This window comes from Muntiacus reevesi, chromosome 2 (assembly GCF_963930625.1).
Source record: "Muntiacus reevesi chromosome 2, mMunRee1.1, whole genome shotgun sequence".
Classification (NCBI taxonomy): Eukaryota; Metazoa; Chordata; class Mammalia; order Artiodactyla; family Cervidae; genus Muntiacus; species Muntiacus reevesi.
This window is the reverse complement of record NC_089250.1, coordinates 273,597,602-273,617,279: the sequence shown is the minus strand read 5'-3', so window position 1 is coordinate 273,617,279 and position 19,678 is coordinate 273,597,602. Positions and strand designations below refer to the sequence as shown.

Here is a 19,678-nt window from a genome sequence, read left to right as displayed (position 1 = left end):
TACACTTCTCATTTCAGTGGCTTCTCTTGTCTTGCAGCACAGGGTCTCGAGTGCACCGGCTTCAGTAGTTTCACCTGCTGGGCTCTACAGCTCTGGTTCATGGGCTTAGTTGCCCCTCAGCATGTGGGATCTCAGACCAGGCAACAACCCGTGTCTCTTGCATTGTCCAGTGGATTCTTTACGAGTTATCAGTAGGGAGGCCCACATACTATTTTTAAATACAGGTACTTTATAGAGATTGGAAGAAATCTGCTGTATATTATTTCCTGCTTGTATTACTTTTTATTTTTTTGAACTAGAATAAGATAGTATTGAGGACTTCCCTGTTGGTACAGTGGCTAAGAATGTGCCTGCCATTGTAGGCACATTGTAGGGTGCACGGGTTCCATCCCAGGTCCGGGAAGATGTCTCAGAGCAACTAAGCCCATGGGCCACAACTACTGAGCCTGTGCTCTACAGCCCGGGAGCCATAACTACGGAAGCCCGCACTCTCTAGAGCCTGTGCTCCAAAACAAGAGAAGCCACTGCAGTGAGAAGCCCCGGCATTGCAGCTGCAACTAGAGAAAGCCCACTCACAACAACGAAGACCCAACATAAGCAAAATAAGTAAGCTTTGAAAAGGAGATAGAATATTGACAAAGTTACTGAATGAAGAAGTAAAATGAAAGAAGAGAATGGGAACCCACTCCAGTATTCTTGCCTGGAGAATTCCATGGAGAGAGGAGCTGGCAGGCTGCAGTCCATGGGGTCGCAAAGAGTCAGACATGACTGAGTGACTAACACAAAGTTACTGAAGTACAGTTAATTCATTTTTAATGTCCCAAAGATGTCGAAATATGCATGAATAAAATGAAAATGTGAGTATCATCCCAGAAGGAGTCAAAGGGCAACTCTTTAGAGAAGGGATTGGCCACCCACTCCAGTATTCTTGCCTAAAGAATCCCATGGGCAGAGGAGCCTGGTGGGTTACAGTCAGCAGGGTTGCAGAGTCTGGCATGAGTAAGCAGGTAAAGAACAACTTCCACACACAGCAGATTGAGCTCTGAAAAACAAATCTAAACATCTAACTTTCCTCCTGCAGATTCTTCAGTGACTTTCGGTAGCTTTTAGAATAAAGTCCTAAATCCAAAGACCTTGTAGAAAGCAGCCTCTACCTGGCATCACCCCTCTTTGTTCCCTGTGTCCCAGTCACACTGACTGGCTTTCTGTTTAGTAAATATCTTCCTGCCTCAGAGCCGACACTCAGGTTATCCTTTGTCCTTGCAACACTCTTCCATTTCCCACCTTGCCAATCCTAAGTGTTTCTTCCTCACAGAGACCTTGTCTGATTTACCAATGTAGGTCAAGACATTCTGTTAAATCTTCTCTTAGCACCAGGCCTGTTTCAGAGCATTTACTACAACAGTAATGCTAAAATTACGGATGTAATTGGCTGACTGGTTGTTTTGATTGTAAGCTCTATCACGTTCACTGCTGTATGCTCAATTTGAGGCACAGAGTTGATGCTGAATAAATTTTGATTGAGCGAAAGAAAAAAAGGCAACTCTCGTTTACATCGATTGTTTACACATGCATGCATGAGTGCATGGATATGTAACTTCATGATTTTATTAGAAAACACTATCTCATAAATATGTTTTATGCTTTGTAGCAGTTGCAACTGTATTTTAAGTGTATTTCATGGCCTTAAGCTTTTTCTGCCTCATCATATGAATGATATTTACATTGTGTGGGTTGGCGGGGAAAGGGTGTGACTCTGCCTAGTGACCATTTATGCTGTTCCATTGTATTTCAGTTTCCTTGAATTTGTTTCACATATTCTCGGGGAACTCTGTGGATGGTCCTTATGCTCTGTTAGTTAACTCTTCGATTCCTTAGGTTCAGTTTTCACTCCCAACCACCTGAACTCAGATGCTGTTGCCTCGTTGCTTAAACATTTGATCAGAGCAGTTTCTTAAAGTGAAAATTTTCTCCCCAGTAAGACGGACACAGATCTTTCTCTAATGTGCTGTTATGTTGATGACAAGTTCATCTGTGTGAAGTCTTTAGAGTAACGCTTAGTGTGTAGGACGTGCTGAAACACCTGTTGTCAGTGTGATGATGTCGTCGCCATCATGATGTGTGTGTTCTTTTAAAGTCACTGTGGACTTTGTCGTCTCTGAAGACACCAGTTTTGCTGTAACTCATCTATAGTGAATGTCACTCAGTGTAAAGTGTAACACTTCTGCATAGACAACCCGTTGATTGAATTTTTTTGTATGTTTTTCATGTATTGTCTACACAAGTGACAGATTCATGTTGATTGCAGGATATCATAATCTTAGGAAAAAACAGGAAATTAAATTAGAGACCAACAGTTTGTTCCAAATAGATTTGCATGTATCTATCAGAATATTACTTCAACTGAATTGAGCCCTACTCCTCTCACTTCTTATTTTGAGGGAAACTAAGAACCCTCCTCTAGAGAAGGCAATGGCACCCCACTCCAGTACTCTTACCTGGAAAATCCCGTGGACAGAGGACCCTGGTAGGCTGCAGTCCATGAGGTCGCTAAGAGTTGGACACGACTAAGTGACTTCACTTTCACTTTTCACTTTCATGCATTGGAGAAGGAAATGGCAACCCCCTCCAGTGTTCTTGCCTGGAGAATCCCAGGGACGGGGGAGCCTGGTGGGAAGCCGTCTATGGGGTCACACAGAGTCGAACACGACTGAAGCGACTTAGCAGCAGCAGCAACAGCAGGAACCCTCCTCAGAGCCCATTGGTGAAATGTGTTTTCATTTCATGCACAGGTGACCTTCAGAGATGTGTTCATAGAGTTCACTCCTGAGGAGTTGAAATACCTGGACCCTGCCCAGAGGACCTTGTACAAGGACGTGATGGTGGAGACCTTCAGTAACCTGCTGTTTGTGGGTGAGGATCACTTCCCTTTGAAGTAGTGATATACTTTAGGGTATCTCTGCATGTTCCCTCTGTGTCTCTTGGGAGCCCCTGTTTTTCTTACTGAGATCAAAGCCTTGTTGACTCTCACATGTAAGGCTTTGTGATTGGCATCAGGAATTTTAAACTTGTCTTTCCGTCCGGTGACCTGCCCACTGTGTGATACACAAGGAGTTTTTCCAGAGCTTGAGTGTTTATGAAGCTGATTTCAAACTTGTGAAGGATCAAACCCATGCCTCCTCTATTTGCAGGCAGATTCTTTACCATAGAGCCACCAGGATGTTAAGGAAATTAAATAGTCTTGTTTAGGTTTCCATACAAAGCAGTACATTCCTCTGGCCTTCCTTCTAACCTGCCTGGACACACCCTGACTGTGAGTGCCCTTACTGCCTGCTGTGAGTGCAAGGCCTGTGGCACCATAAATAAGTTAGGGGACAAACCTTGAGTTATTCAGTCATCCGAGGGGCTCTGGCCAACCAAGCCCCAGGCTTAGCAGCATCCAAGTTTTATAAGACGAAACAAGCAACATTAAAATGAAACCAGAGCTGCTGTTTGCTCACAGATTGATGATGATGTCAGTTTGTGTCCTGGGATTATAAGCAGGAACCCCGAACTGCAATCTTCGAAGTCTCACCCACAGAGTGGACACGCTGTCTGGGACCTTTTCCCAGTTGAGACTCCAGATGTGCTGTGTCCTGGGACTTCCTAGCCCTGTTTGAGTCTGGATGTTGGTCGGAAGCCAATTTGATGATGTATCTTCTGCTGTTTCTATTTCTCTTTTCTTTTAATGTTAGTATATTGAAAGTTAACTAGATAATTCTCTATCTGTATTATGTATTATTTATTCGTATGGGGATTCCCTGGTTTCTCAGATGGTAAAGAGTCTGCATGCAATGCTGGAGACCCATATTCGATTCCTGGGTTGGTAAGATCCCCTGTAGAAGGAAATGGCAACCTACTCCAGTATTCTTGCCTTGAAAACCTCATGGCTGGTTGAGTCCGAGCGGTCGCTAAAAGTCAGACACGAGTGAACACCTTCACTTTCACTTCTTTCATTTGTTTAGAACACGTGGCTTATCTTATTAACAAATCCTCTGACCCTCAGTCGAAAGTGAAAACTTTTGGCAAAACATTAATTGGTGCTGTGAGCAGGATTTGTGAGACAAAATGCCACTCTGGGTATGTCATAGCTTTTCTTCCAAGGAGTAAGCATCTTTTAATTTCATGGCTGCAGTCACCATCCATAGTGATTTTCGAGCCCAAGAAAATAAAATCTGGCACTGTTTTTTTTTCCCCCCATCTATTTGCCATCAAGTGATAGGACCAGATGCCATGGTCTTAGTGTTTGAATGTTGAATTTTAAGCCAGCTTCTTTTTACTGTCCTCTTTCACCCCATCAAGAGGCTGTTTAATTCCTCTTTGCTCTCTGCCATTAATGTGGATTCATGTGCATATCTGAGATTGTTGATACTTCTGGCATTCTTGATTCCAGCTTCTGTTTAATCCATCCCGGCGTTTTGCATGATGTACTCTGCATATGTTAAGTAAGCAGGGTGACAATATACAGCCTTGACATAGCGCTTTCCCAGTTTTGAACCAGTTAGTTGTTCCATGTCCCGTTCTAACTTTAGCTTCTTGTCCTGCATACAGGTTTCTCAGGAGACAGGTAAGTTGGGTATTCCCATCTCTAAGAAACTATTCTTTAGTTTTTATATGATTCATTATTTAGTTTCCTTTGGGTTATTTACCATTACAATATGTTGTCTATTCTTTTTGCATGCATACTCAGTCTTACAGAGGTGTCTGACTCTTTGTGACCCCATGGACTGTGGCCTGCCAGGCTTCTCTGTCCATGGAATTTCTTTCAGGCAAGAATACTGGAGTGGGTTGTCATTTCTGTCTCCAGAGGATCATTCACATCCAAGGATTGAACTCTAGTCTTTTGCATCTCCTGTAGTGGCAGGCGGATTATTTATCACTCAGCCTCCTGCAAAGCCCTGTCTGTTCTTTAGCATGTAATTATGTATAAGTATGTGTATATTGTGTATAATGTATTTTTTCCCTCCTCAATTATGAGACAGTATGTTTACTACCAACTAGAGCAAATTCATTTGAATTACAGGTGATCACCTTTTTTTTTAATTTTTTAAAATTTTATTTATTTATTTGGCTGTGCTGCATCTTTGTTGCTACAGGAGCTTTACTCTATTTGTATAGAGCAGGTGCTACTCTATAGTTGCGGTGTGTGAGCCTCTCATTGCCTTGTCTTCTCTTATTTTGGAACACAGGCTCTAGGTTATGACGGCTTGTGTAGTTGTAGCATATGGGCTCAATAGTTGTGGCTCCCAGGCTCCCAAGCATAGGCTTAATAGTTGTAGCTCATGGGCTTAGTTACTCCACAGCATGTGGGATCTTCCCAGGTCAGGGATTGAATCCATGTTTCCTGCATTGGCAGGCAGATTCTTTACCACTGAGCTACCAGGGAAGCCCGATTACTCTTTCTTTATTAAACGCTATTCCTTTAGTGTTTCTTTTATTTTGAAAATCATCACTGGGAAGATTCATAATTCCATTTAGGATGGGTATTACTTTTGGTGTAAGATCGTGTGTTCAACATGAAAGAATTTATTTATGAATTATAATTAATAGGATACCTATGGTTCTTTATATCTTGTAGGTATGTTTCATACACATGCAAGCCAGAAATTACCGACAAAAGCAAGCAGTGATAAAGAAGAAATATTTCACACAATGATGTTGGGAAGACCTGAAATTCATGAAATCAGAGATTTTTTTCCTCAGAGAGGTCCAGGAGAATTTGCATGAATTTGAGTGTCAGGGGAGAGATGATGAAAGAAATTACAAAGGAATGTCTATAACTATAACCCAGAACAAAAATCTCACTAATGAAAGTGATCGGCACAGTAGAATTGTGGCAGGAAATAAGCCTGTTGAAAATAGGCATGGATCAAACTTTCAAGATGAACTGCAGATACTTCAACCTGAAGGGAAAACATTTGAATGTATTCAAGCTGTGAGGAGTATCAACAGTACCACCTCAGATGTACAACTTCAGAGAACTCCTAGTTTCTGCACCAGCATTTCTAATATGTGTGAGTGCTGTTATGCACCCTTCAGTACTGGCACAAGACCAGGAAGCACAGAGAGGAAAACCTTACAAATGTACTGAGTGTGCCATGACCTTTGTTCAGTACTCGAAACTCACTGGACATCAAGGGATCCATAGAGGAGAGAAACCATATAAATGTGATGTATGTGGAAAGACCTTTAGTCAAAATGCAAGACTTATAGTTCATAGGAGAATTCATACTGGAGAGAAACCATATAAATGTGATATATGTTGCCGGTGCTTTACTCAACATGCACACCTTGGGATTCATCGTAGAATTCATACTGGAGAGAAACCGTACAAGTGTGATGCATGTGGAAAAGCTTTTAGTGCTCATTCAGATTTAAGTAAACATCAAGCAATTCATAAAGGAGAGAAACCATATATATGTAATTTATGTGACAAAGCCTTCAGTTTCAGGTCTTATTTTACACTCCATTGGAGAATTCATACTGGAGAGAAACCATATCAGTGTGATCTATGTGGCCAGTGCTTTAGTCAAAATTCATACCGTAGGAGTCATTGGAGAATTCATACTCGAGAGAAACCTTACAACTGGAATGAGTGTGGCAAAGCCTTCAGTCAGAGTACAGGCCTTAAAACTCATCAGAGAATTCATACTTTAGAGAAACCGTATAAATGTGATGAGTGTCATTATCAGAGAAATGCAAGTCAAAACCACAATGAGGTACCATTAAATGCCAGTCAGAATGGCTGCTATCCAAAAGTCTACAAGCAAAACATGCTGAAGAGGGTGTGGAGAAAAGGGAACCCTCTTACACTGTTGGTGGGAATGCAAACTAGTACAGCCATGATGGAGAACAGTGTGGAGATTCCTTAAAAAACTTGCCACATGACCCAGCAATCCTGCTGCTGGGCATACACACTGAGGAAACCAGAATTGAAAGAGACACGTGCACCCCAATGTTCATCGCAGCACTGTTTATAATAACCAGGACATGGATTCAAGCTAGATGCCCATCAGCAGATGAGTGGATAAGAAAGCTGTGGTACATATACACAATGGAATGTTACTCAGCCATTAAGAAGAATACATTTGAATCAGTTCTAATGAGGTAGGTGAAACTGGAGCCTATTGTACAGAGTGAAGTAAGCCAGAAAGAAAAATACCAATACAGTATACTAACACATATATATGGAATTTAGAAAGACGGTAACAATAACCCTGTATGCGAGACAGCAAGAGAGACACAGATATACAGAACAGACTTTTGGACTCTGTGGGAGAGGGCAAGGGCGGGATAATACAGGAGAAAGGCATTGAAACGTAAATTATCACATGTGAAACGAATCACCAGTCCAGGTTTGATGCATGATACAGGATGGGATGGTGGGGGGGCAGGGGGGAGTTGGGAGGGGGGTTCAGGATGGGGAACACATGTACACCCATGGCGGATTCAAGTCAATGTATGGCAAAGCCAATACAATGTTGTAAAGTAAAATAAATAAGTATAAAAAAATGTGATGAGTGTGGCAGAACTTTTAGTGCACATCCAGACTTTACTAAACATCAAGCAGTTCACACAGGAGATAATCCATATAAATGTAATTTATGTGGCAAAGCCTTCAGGTACAGGGCTTCCTTTGCAGTTCATCACAGAACTCATACTGGAGAGAAACCATATAAATGTAATTTGTGTGGCACAGCATTCAGGTACAGGACCTACTTTTCAGTTCATCAAATAATTCATAATGGAGAGTAACCTTACAAATGTCCCGAGTGTGGCAAAGTCTTTAGTCAGAGATTAGTCCTTATAGTAAATCAGAGAGTTCATACAATATGAAAATATAAATATGTAAATATGATATGTGTGGTCGGTGCCTTTCTCAAATTGCACACCTTGGAAGCTGCATAGCATGTCAAAACAAAAAAAATCACCAAGACCCTTTGTCAATCTCCAACTGGATTAATTGACCCAAATGTGGCCTAGCTATTGTTCCAAGCAGTTACTAATGTGGTATCAGTGTAGTTTTCTACCAGCCTGTAAATTGTTTTTTTAACTTAAGGTCTGTTTAAAGTGGGGATGATTCATTTGTTTATTTTTGGCTGTGCTGGGTCAGTCGTGTCCAGACTCTTTGTGACCCCATGGACTGTAGCCCTTAGAGGAGCCTGGTGGGGTCACAAAAAGTCGGACACAACTGAGTGATATTTTCACTTTATCTCCTAGTTTTCAGATCTCCCAGTTATTGGTTGACGACCCTGAATTTTACTTGGCAGTGTATTAACGGACTTAGTTCAAACACACTGAGTGGGACTCAAACTTATCTGGACTTGCTGAGGAGGTGGGTGGGTCCATGAGGCGCTTACTGATGTACCAAGGTCGTATCTCCAAAGCACAGACTGGTGCCTCTTTCTCTCCATCCTGAATTCGTAATGGCGACCCACTCCAGTACTCTTGCCTGGTGAATCCCAGGGACGGAGGAGCCTTGTAGGCTGCCGTCTGTGGGGTTGCACAGAGTCGGACACGACTGACGCGACTTAGCAGCAGCAGCAGTCGCAGGGGCACTGTAGTGTCTAATGAGTTTGATCCTTGAAGAACTGGGATGTCAAGATACTTTTCTCCTTACAGGTGTTAGTAGGAAGCAGCCGGTTGTAAGAGTTGTGTGTTTCACATTCTAGCTTGTCATCCCTACACAAATCCAGTTGTTTACTTAAACTTTAAATTCTAATTGCAAAAAAAAAAAATTCTAATTGCAGGAATATCTGGGTTTCTGGGTCCAGCCACCACCCTATATTAACCCCCAGCCCCGCCACCACCCTAGGTTTCAGTTCCCAGACCTTGGAATCCCTTCAGCCTCATCAGCAGGACTCCTGTTAAGAATAAACCTTACTTTACAGCGTAATGATCCCACAGAATTTTAAGTTTTTACTTTGAAACTGTTCTGTGACAGTTAGCTAAACTAGGGAGGAATCAATGGTTCAACACAGAACAAGAAAGACCCTCAAGTACTTCTAAACCCAGACAAGTTATGGTGGGAACCAAACGGAAGGACGTGCACCCGCTCGGCCCCGCCCCTCTCGGCAGGAAGCTGGCGAGTGCCCTACGCCCCGCCCTTCTCAGTGGCGTCTGCTCAGGCCCCGCCCCTCTGCTCAGGCCCCGCCCCCAGCTCCTCTCTCGTCTTTACCCAGGTCCGCGAGTTTCCAGCAAGTTCCAAAGCCGTGACTGCGGAGCTGAGGTCACTGTGGGGAGCGTGAGGTACCTTTTTTTCCCTAAACTGCGCCTGGGTGTCCCCTCTCCTCCATTTGCAAGGTCTTCGGACCGTCAAATTACCCTCACCTGCTCCTCCACACCGAGTGATTTCATTTTTGGCCCTCAGAGGCCGGACTCATGTACGGATGTGAGTATGGATGTGAGAGTCGTGCTACAAAGAAAGCTGAGCGCTGAAGAATTGATGCTTTTGAACTGTGGTGTTGGAGAAGACTCGAGAGTCCCTTGGACCACAAGGAGATCCAACCAGTCAATACAAAGGAAATCAGTCCTGGGTGTTCATTGGAAGGACTGATGCTGAAGCTGAAACTCCCAATACTTTGGCCACCTGATGTGAAGAACTGACTCTGGAAAAGACCCTGATGCTGGGAAAGATTGAAGGCGGGAGGAGAAGGGGACGGCAGAGGATGAGATGGTTTGATGGCATCACTGACTCAGTGGACGTGGGTTTGAGTAAATTCCGGGAGTTGGTGATGGACAGGGAGGCCTGGCCTGCTGCAGTCCATGGGGTCCCAAAGAGTTGGACATGACTGAGCGACTGAACTGAACTGAGCTCCTAAACATTTTGTAACTGTTTGGGTAATTTTCTTCTTTTCTATGAAAGGGTGAAAGCAGATAAAGATGACTGCTACAGCCCTTGTGCTAGAGTGGAGTAGGGCTGAGGTGGCAGCAGAACCCTCTGTCGCTGAGGAAAGTCATGGGTGGAGGCCAGTCTGGGCGGATTTTCCAGTTGTATCCAATACAAGTCCTGTCAGGGTTAGATTTAGTGATTAGGTTAAGCATAAACATTTGTTGTGGGTCGCATGGGTTTAAGCTGAATAGAGATTATGCTGTTAATGTAATGAATCCAGAGCCTCCACTGTGATTGTATAAAATTGTTGAAGAGCAGCTGTATTTGTATCTGCTTGGCCATGTCACCACCCAATAAATAGAAAAGACATAATTCTGACCCCTTTCCCAGCCTGTGAAAAGTTGGAAAAGAGTGTGGTAACAAGAATTAGTATTATTGTGGAAATTTCTTGATGATCCTGTCGTAGGGCTTCATGCTTTCACAGCCAAGGGCCTGGGTTTGATCCCTGGTTGGGGAAAAAAAAATAGTATTGTGATAAAAAGCATGTGCTCAGTCGAGTCCAACTCTTTGATACCCCGTGGACTGCAGCTAACCAGGTTCCTCTGTCCTTGGGATTTCCAGCAAAGAATACTGCAGCAGGTTGCCATTTCCTCCGCCAGGGTGTCTTCCTGGCCCAAGGAAGGAACCCATGTCTTCTGCACTGGCAGACACATTCTTTACCAACTCTGCCACCTGGGATGCCCAGGTAAGAGGCAGGAGTAAATATCTTAAGAAATGATTAATATTAGAATCAGAGTGTATGTATCATACTGTAAATTCTACAGTAGATCATGTGACAAATAGTACTACTGGTGCAAACATTGAGGAATAATCTATTTTGAAACGCAGTGATAATTTTAAGGTTAAGATTATGATTCAGTGTTCATTTGAGCTGATTATTTCTTGTCTGTATGAATATTGTTGAAATCAGACTGATGACAGACACATTTGAGACAATGATTTTACATAGGAATAGATATATAATACTTCTATAACTGTTAGAGTTTGTTGTTATACTTGGTATTGTTAATATGAATATTGTGAGTAGTGTAAAGGAGGTAAATAAGTTTATTACTTTTATTTGAGGTTGCACCAGTTTTTTAGTCCCTCAGACCAATGGAAAACTACAATCCTTTAAAAGCTTGAAAAAACCATCTTGTTAGGTATGGAACTATGAATTAGCAGTTATTGCATATTATTTGTTCAATAAGATTTAGTCTTATATTACTAGATTCATAATGTAGTATTTATGTTTTTTAAAAAACATTTACGGTATAAGAATGCTAAAATGATTTGGAAATTTAATGGTAGGAGTAAGAGAGGAAATGGAGAGATATGAGGGTGTTTCCTCATGTAACTGATGGCTTAATGTTATTGATATGATGTGTGTATTTGCCTTTTTTGACTTTTTTGCCTTCAGTCCAGGTAGACACTGCCTTTCAAGACACTTTCCTTGATAAAACCCTTTAGTACCTCTGGGCTCCCATGAAGTCTTCTTCGTGGAGATGGATTCACAGTCCCAGCCTTGCCCTTGGCTGAGGCCCCGTGCTCTCTCCAGTCCTGGGATTCTGGAGAGCCCACCCTTCTCCTAAGACCCCCTTCCCTCTCAGCTTCTCTGTCCTCGCGTCTCCTCAGCGGGTCCTTCTGCTCCGCAGTCCTCACCTTCCGGTCACCCATTCCCCTCGCCCCATGTAGGGTAAGGTGACCTGAGCCAGCCCTGTGACATCCAGTGTTTCTTTCCCAAATTCCACCCCGCTAGAAAATATGTAGTCAGTGAAAAGTTTGTAGTCAATCTAGGAATAAAAGGAATTTTTTTTTTTAAATAATAATAAAAATAAAAAAAAGAATTTACTTTAGCTGACCTGAAGATTATAACCCAGCAGACAGTCGCTCACAGGTCTTGAGAACTGTTCTGAAGAGATAAGTGGGGGGAGGACAGTGTTTAATTGATGCTGGTGAAGGGAACCCTGTAATCAGGCACACGTCTTGGTGGAAGTTTACCGCTCTTCTTGATGAACAGATACATTCCTTAATGGTTTTTGTGCTTTTCTAAATATGGGAAGATACAGGGATACAGGCTTATACAAATTTCTCCTCTGGAAGTACTTGATCTAAACGCTTGTTTTGTCTGGGACCACCCCGAGCAGAGGGTGATACTCCTGGGAATTCCTGTCATGGCAGCGGTAGGTCAGTGACTGACTGAGGTGTCTAATGACTTGATTCTTGTAGAACTGGGTGGAGGGCAGCATTGTCTGTTTTTCAATCCCTTCCCTTTCTACCTTCATTTCAGCCAATGTTTGGGAGGCATTTTGTGACCAGTTTGTCCCACGGTTCTCAGTTCAGTTTAGTTCAGTCGCTCAGGTGTGTCCGACTCTGTGACTCCATGAAACAAAGCACGCCAGTCCTCCCTGTCCATCACCAACTCCTGGAGTCCATCCAAACTCATGTCCATTGAGCTGGTGATGCCATCCAACCATCTCATCCTCTGTCGTCCCCTTCTCCTCCTGCCCTCAATCTTTCCCAGCATCAGAGTCTTTTCTAATGAGTCAGCTGTTCCCATGAGGTGGCCAAAGGATTGGAGTTTCAGCTTCAACATCAGTCCTTCCAATGAACACCCAGGACTGATCTCCTTTAGGACAGACTGGTTAGATCTCCTTGCAGTTCAAGGGACTCTCAAGTGTCTTCTCCAACAACACAGTTCAAAAGCATCAATTCTTCTGCACTCAGCATTCTTTATAGTCCAACTCTCAAATCCATACATGACCACTGGAAAAGCCATAGTCTTGACTAGATGGACCTTTGTTGGCAAAGTAATGTCTCTGCTTTTTAATATGCTATCTAGGTTGGTCATAGCTTTCCTTCCAAGGAGTAAGCGTCTTTTAATTTCATGGCTGCAGTCACGATCTGCAGTGACTTTGGAGCCCCCCAAAATAAAGTCAGCCACTGTTTCCACTGTTTCCCCATCAATTTCCCATGAAGTGATGGGACCAGATACCATGATCTTAGTATTCTGAATGTTGAGCTTTAAGCCAACTTTTTCACTCTCCTCTTTCACTTTCATCAAGAGGCTTTTTAGTTCCTCTTCACTTTCTGCCATAAGGGTGGTGTCATCTGCATATCTGAGGTTATTGATATTTCTCCCAACAATCTTGATTCCAGCTTGTGCTTCATCCAACCCAGCATTTTGCATGATGTACTCTGAAAATTCATGGGGTTGCAAAGAGTCGGACACAACTGAGCGACTGAATTGAATTGAACTAAACTCTGAAGCTAAGTTAAATAAGCAGAGTGACAACATATAGCCTTGACGTACTCCTTTGTACTCCTTTCCCAATTTGGAACCAGTCCATTGTTCCATGTTTGGTTCTAACTGTTGCTTCTTGACCTGCATACAGGTTTCTCGGGAAGCAGGTAAGGTGGTCTGGTATTCCCATCGCTTTAAGAATTTTCCAAAATTTGTTGTGATCCACACAGTAAAAGGCTTTAGCGTAGTCAGTGATGCAGAAGTAGATGTTTTTCTGACATTCTCTTGCTTTTTGGATGTTAGTAATTTGAACTCTGGTTCCTCTGCCTTTTCTAAATCCAGCTTGAATGTCTGGAAGTTCTTGGTTCGTGTACTGTTGAAGCCTAGCATGGAGAATTTTGAGCATTACTTTGCTAGCATTAACACTATGAAAAGGCAAAAAAATATGACCCTGAAAGATGAACTCCCCAGGTTGGTAGATGCCCAGTGTGCTACTGGAGGAGAGCAGAGAAATAGCTCCAGAAAGAGTGAAGAGGCTGAGCCAAAGCAAAAACAGCGCCCAGTTATGGATGTCTCTGGGGGTGGAAGTAAAGTCCAATGCTGCCGGGGTCCAGCCCCAGCAGGATCCAGGGGAACCCCCAGGATGAACGGCATTGGCGAGAGAGAGACACGTAGGACTGGCCTTGATAGGGCCAAGTCTGCTAGGGAGAGAGAGAGAGAGAAAGAAAGAAAGAGACCAGACCAGGAAGGTGCGACAGAGTCTGGCAGTTGCTTTATTTTTCACCATAACCTTTATACCCTAAGTTGGTACATTTCTAAGGGGCAGTTAAGCACACAGACTTAGTTTAACATTGTATCAGCTTGTCCTTCACGAAACCAGGTGTGCTCTGTATATTTTTGTTTATGAGAGTCTTTTCCCATAGATTTTTTGTACATTATCTTCTGGCCTTGAGGTTAGCAGAAAACAGAAAAGTGGCAGTCTCATGGTACAGCAAGTTGTAACATAATAGAAATACAATCTTGTTAACATAAAAGTCAGTCTTTTTGCAGAAATTCTCAGCTAAAGTTATCTAAAAAGTTTAACACACAAAGACTCTGCAGCTCTGGTGAGGCAGACCCTGTTTAGCACTCTTGGTTAAAATTAACAATTATCTTGTTGTTTTTATACTAGGACTAAACTCTTATTTTACTAGATCTTTAACTATATTAACAATAGTTTCCACTGCACAACCTCAGCACATTAACATCAATCAAACGTTGATCCAATAACCACTTTTAAAACAATATGTTTTGTATTCGCTAATAGGGCTTCCTCACCCCCCAAGGGGCTCTGTGCCTATTAGGGCCTTTTTAATGGTTAATCTCTATGTATAATATCTTTTGACTTTCAGGCCTGTTGACAATTTATGGCTTGCACCTGGTGCAACTTTAAGCAACTTCAATAGCCGACCCTGTCTTATTTGTGGTTAATCTATTTCCTTTCTATTAGGTGTCATCTCCAAGGGAACTAGATAGGATTACATTTTTTACAGAACAGAAATGCAAAGGATTTCAAAAACAGCAGATATGGCACAAAACAGGCTCTTAGTCTAAAAGTTAATTACCTGCAAGAAGTCACCAGCCAATCTCTATCTAAACTATTTTCTATTAGGCACATTTGTGGCTATAATATTTGTGGAGCTTTTCTCACCCCACGAAGGGGCCTATGCTTAATAGTTTCTTTTGTTAGCATACTGTACTTAGGATGTTTAGAACAATCATGAGCATTTTGTGCAATGAGAGCACACATTTATCAAAAAGCCAGAATGCCAGCAAAAGGGTTTGAATTGAAGCATTTCCTTCATCCCTGGCCCCTTCATAGGGTACCAGCGTCCAGGAGTTTTATTAATTAGCTTTTCAGTTGGTCTTTATTCAGTGAAAGAGGAGCAGGAGAGCTCTCGGCAGGCAACACAAGAATCTGCAGCAGGGCAAATAAGAACAAGAGCAGAAAAGGTGGGAGGACATAGGGTAGGGTAGAGGCCGAGGCCAACATGGAGGGTCCCTTATCCTAGACGGCCTTGCCTGTCAGGTATTTTCCTCGTGACCTCGTCATGGATGGGGTCCCGGACGGCCTTGCCTGCCCGGTATTTTCTTCATGACCTCGTCACTGGTGGGACCTCCCATAATGGCTCCCGACACAATGCTGTAGAGAACAGTATTGCATAGGAACCTGGAATATCAGGTCCATGAATCAAGGTAAATTGGAAGTGGTCAAACAGGAGATGGCAAGAGTGAACATCAACATTTTAGGAATCAGTGATCTAAAATGGGCCAGAATGGGTGAATTTAATTCAGATGACCGTCATATTTCTACTGTGGGCAAGAATCCCTTAGAAGAAATGGAGTAGCTATCATAGTCAACAAAAGAGTCTGAATGCAGTACTTGGATGCAATCTCAAAAACAACAGAATGATCTCTGTTCGTTTCCAAGGCAAACCATTCAATATCACAGTAATCCAACTACTAATGCCAAAGAAGCTGAACAGTTCTATGAAGGCCTACAGACTTCATAGAACTAACACCAAAGAAAGATGTCCTTTTCATCATAGGGGACTGGAATGCCAAAGTAGGAAGTCAAGAGATACCCGGAGTAACAGGCAAGTTTGGCCTTGCAGTACAGAATGAAGCAGAGCAAAGCTAACATTTTGTTAAGAGAACACAATGATCATAGCAAACACCTGTCAACTACAAAGTGGCATTTACCAAGAGCATTGCCAGTGACTGAACAACAAAGGCATTTGCCATCTGCCTCTATCTCCATAGAACCCCATGCTGCTATAGCTGTTGACCTTCAACATCTGTGGAGTGAGGCACTCCATGGTCCAGGGAATCTGGTGAGACAGGTCTTTAGATAGTTGGATTTTTTATTTTTTATTTTTTTAATGTATTTAGGAACAGATTTTATGGTCTCAATCGTTGCATCTCCTCCTGTGTAAAGAAGCACTAAATCTCTTCATGGTGACATCATATCCTCATGACTAACAAAAAACCTTTTGTACAATAAGTGTTTCATGTTATTGAACTTCCCATTCACCAAAACCTTCTATACTGACCTTCCCCACTGCCACTTTGAAGCAGTCTCTCAGAGCTATCTGAGATGCAGCCTCCCGGGCTACAGTCCTCATTTTCCCTCTATTTGTTTGGTGCCATCCTAAAATGTTCTCTCTAAGAAAGCAAAAGCTTTAGAAATTATCACTGATATCTATGCTCTCCAATCTAAAAAATGCTAATATAAAAGTCAATTCTTGGCAGTTGAGGTGTCCTCCCAGGGGAGGCAGCATGGCTTAAGCATTCGTGAACAGCAACATCCAGTCTGGGAAGGTGGTTGTGTTCATCAAGCCCACCTGCCACTACGGCAGAAGGACTCAGGAGCTCCTCAGCCAACTGCCCTTCAAACAAGGGCGTTTGGAATTTGTCAATATCACACCCTACGGCGACACCAATGAGATTCAAGATTACTTGCAACAACTCACAGGAGCCCGAACGGTACCTCGGGTCTTCATCGGCGAAGAGTGCATAGGTGTATGCAATGATCTAGTAAATATGCATGAGAGAGGGGAACTGTTGGCACGGCTAAAGCAAATTGGAGCTCTGCAATAATTACAGAGCAGATCCAGGCTGATATCCCCCTTGAAGGCTGGGTGGCATTTCAGATAATGACAGCAGTTTCTGGAGGATGGACCTGGGGCAAATTTAACCCAGCTACAGCAACTATTTACTTAAAATTCTGAAATATGTTAACCTCAATAAAAAGGGAGGGGCATTTTGGGAGACCAAAAACAGCTTCTTTTGACTCAGTATTAAAAATGGACAAACTTGCCAAAAAAAAACAAACAAACAAAAAAAAAAACCAGTCAATTCTTGGTTGCTTAAGGAAAGTAGGAACTGTGTTTTCGGTAAAGAAGGTATGGGGAATAGAATTGCATTTTGTGAAGGGAAAAGGAAGTAAGCCTGACTTACAGGTGGCTTTTAGGGTGGAAGAACAAAGTAATGGGTACAGAAAGTGATAAGGTTTGTGAAAAGTGAACCATGAGGAGAGAGTTTTGTACATGGTTTAAAATAAGTGTAAAATAAGTTTAATTATGTTTGCCTTTTTAAAAAAGTAAAACTTATTTAGCTTTGAATTTCACTTTTCTGTCTGTTGCAAAACTTGAATTCAGCTTAAGATGACACCTTTTCTTCAGATGGTGAACTGCATTTGATAACAGATTTGAGTTTCTTTATCTCTTAAATTTGGGCTTAGAGTACAGAAGGAAGCAGGGCAAGGGCTAACAGAGTTTTACCAAGAGAACGCACTGGTCATAGCAAACACCCCCTTCCAACAACACAAGAGAAGACTCTACAGATGGACATCACCAGATGGTCAACACCGAAATCAGATTGATTATATTCTTTGCAGCCAAAGATTGAGAAGCTCTATACAGTTAGCAAAAACAAGACCAGGAGCTGACTGTGGCTCAGATCATGAACTCCTTATTGCCAAATTCAGACTTAAATTCCAGAAAGTAGGGAAAATCACTAGACCATTCAGGTATGACCTAAATCAAATCCCTTATGATTATATAGTGGAAGTGAGAAATAGATTTAAGAGACTAGATCTGATAGAGTGCCTGATGAACTATGGACGGAGGTTCATGACATTGTACAGGAGACAGGGATTAACACAATCCCCATGGGAAAAAATGCAAAAAAGCAAAATGGCTGTCTGAGGAGAACTTACAAATAGAAGAGAAGCGAATAGCAAAGGAGAAAAGGAAAGATATTCCCATCTGAATGCAGAGTTCCAAAGAATAGCAAGAAGAGATAAGAAAGCCTTCCTCAGCGATCAATGCAAAGAAATAGAGGAAAACAACAGAATGAGAAAGACTAGAGATCTCTTCAAGAAAATTAGAGATACCAAGGGAACATTTCATGGAAAGATGGGCACAATAAAGGACAGAAATGGCATGGGCCTAACAGAAGCAGTAGATATTGAGAAGAGGTGGCAAGAATACACAGAAGAACTGTACAAAAAAGATCTTCACGACCCAGATAATCATGAAGGTGTGACCACTCACACTCAGTTAGAGCCAGACATCCTGAAATGGGAAGTCAGATGGGCCTTAGGAAGCGTGAGTACCAGAAAACCTAGTGGAGGTGATGGAATTCCAATTGAGCTATTTCAAATCCTAAAAGATGATGCTGTGAAAGTGCTGCACTCAATATGCCAGCAAATTTGGAAAACTCAGCAGTGGCCACAGGACTGGAAAAGGTCAGTTTTCATTCCAATCCCTAAGAAAGGCAATGCCAAAGAATGCTCAAACTACCACACAATTGTACTCATCTCACACGCTAGTAAAGTAATGCTCAAAATTCTCCAAGCCACGCTTCAGCAATACGTGAACCGTGAACTTCCAGATGTTCAAGCTGGTTTTAGAAAAGGCAGAGGAACCAGAGATCAAATTGCCAACATCCCCTGGATCATCCAAAAAGCAAGAGAGTTCCAGAAAAACATCTGTTTCTGCTTTTTGACTATGCCAAAACCTTTGACTGTGTGGATCACAATAAATTGTGGAAAATTCTGAAAGAGATGGGCATACCAGACCACCTGACCTGCCTCTTGAGAAACCTATATGCAGGTCAGGAAGCAACAGTTAGAACTAGACATGGAACAACAGACTGGTTCCAAATAGGAAAAGGAGTACGACAAGACTGTACGTTGTCATCCTGCTTATTTAACTTATATGCCGAGTACATCATGAGAAATGCTGGGCTGGAAGAAGCACAAGCTGGAATCAAGATTGCCAGGAGAAATATCAATAACCTCAGACATGCAGATGACACCACCCTTATGGCAGAAAGTGAAGAGGAACTAAAAAGCCTCTTGATGAAAGTGAAAGAGGAGAGTGAAAAAGTTGACTTAAAGCTCAAAATTCAGAAAACTAAGGTCATGGCATCCGGTCCCATGACTTCATGGGAACTAGATGGGGAAACAGTGGAAACAGTGGCTGACTTTATTTTGGGGGGCTCCAAAATAACTGCAGATGTGCTGGAGCTGGCACAAGAGATCCCACCCATGACAAGGTCCTGAGGGAGTAAACCTGACAGGCAAGGAGGATCAGGTTTTCAGGGATTTCGAAAAGCTGCCCCCGGCGCTCACCTTAAAGATAATATCTGTCTTTCTGATGTTTGCTTCAATAGACTACTCCCTAATTTCTGTGGCACAGGACGAAGGCCTTCCCCGATCTCTTCCCAAATAAGAATCAATTTAGAACTTTAGTCAGTAAGTTTCCTGGTTGGTGGTATTTTATGAGATTATCCAGGGTGAAAGGAGTGTTTTAATTTAAACTCCTTTGCTGGTATTTTACTTTGTTTGGCAAATACATTTATGCCCTTGGTACTAATATGCATGACTGCTCATAATACCCTAATCATAAAACAACATAAAGAACCTGATCATATAAAGGCCCTAAAAGACATAGAGCCCTTCGAGGGGTGAGGAGGCC

At 42.4% G+C, this 19,678-nt stretch overlaps 2 protein-coding genes and 1 pseudogene across 5 annotated transcripts in view; 2 read left to right on the top strand and 1 right to left on the bottom strand.

Moving 5' to 3' along the window:
* LOC136161678 (zinc finger protein 570-like) overlaps positions 1-7,276 on the top strand; it is a 29,059-nt gene extending 21,783 nt beyond the window's left edge. For 2 of the 4 annotated variants that reach the window (XM_065926702.1, XM_065926703.1), the window contains exons 3-4: positions 2,793-2,913; positions 5,618-7,276. In XM_065926702.1, the coding sequence (XP_065782774.1) occupies positions 6,003-6,911 (909 nt within the window). In that variant the 5' untranslated portion in view covers positions 2,793-2,913; positions 5,618-6,002 and the 3' untranslated portion in view covers positions 6,912-7,276. The remainder of the gene's footprint in view (positions 1-2,792; positions 2,914-5,617) is intronic. The other 2 variants (XM_065926705.1, XM_065926706.1) reach the window with 1 other exon arrangement.
* A 431-nt stretch (positions 7,277-7,707) lies between these two features.
* The window catches only part of LOC136161650 (zinc finger protein 665-like), a 365,259-nt gene continuing 353,288 nt past the window's right edge, over positions 7,708-19,678 (bottom strand). The window contains exon 5 of the mRNA XM_065926668.1: positions 7,708-7,754. The gene's annotated coding sequence lies outside the window, so the exon portion shown is untranslated. The remainder of the gene's footprint in view (positions 7,755-19,678) is intronic.
* LOC136161688 (glutaredoxin-1 pseudogene) lies at positions 16,473-16,793 on the top strand (annotated as a pseudogene).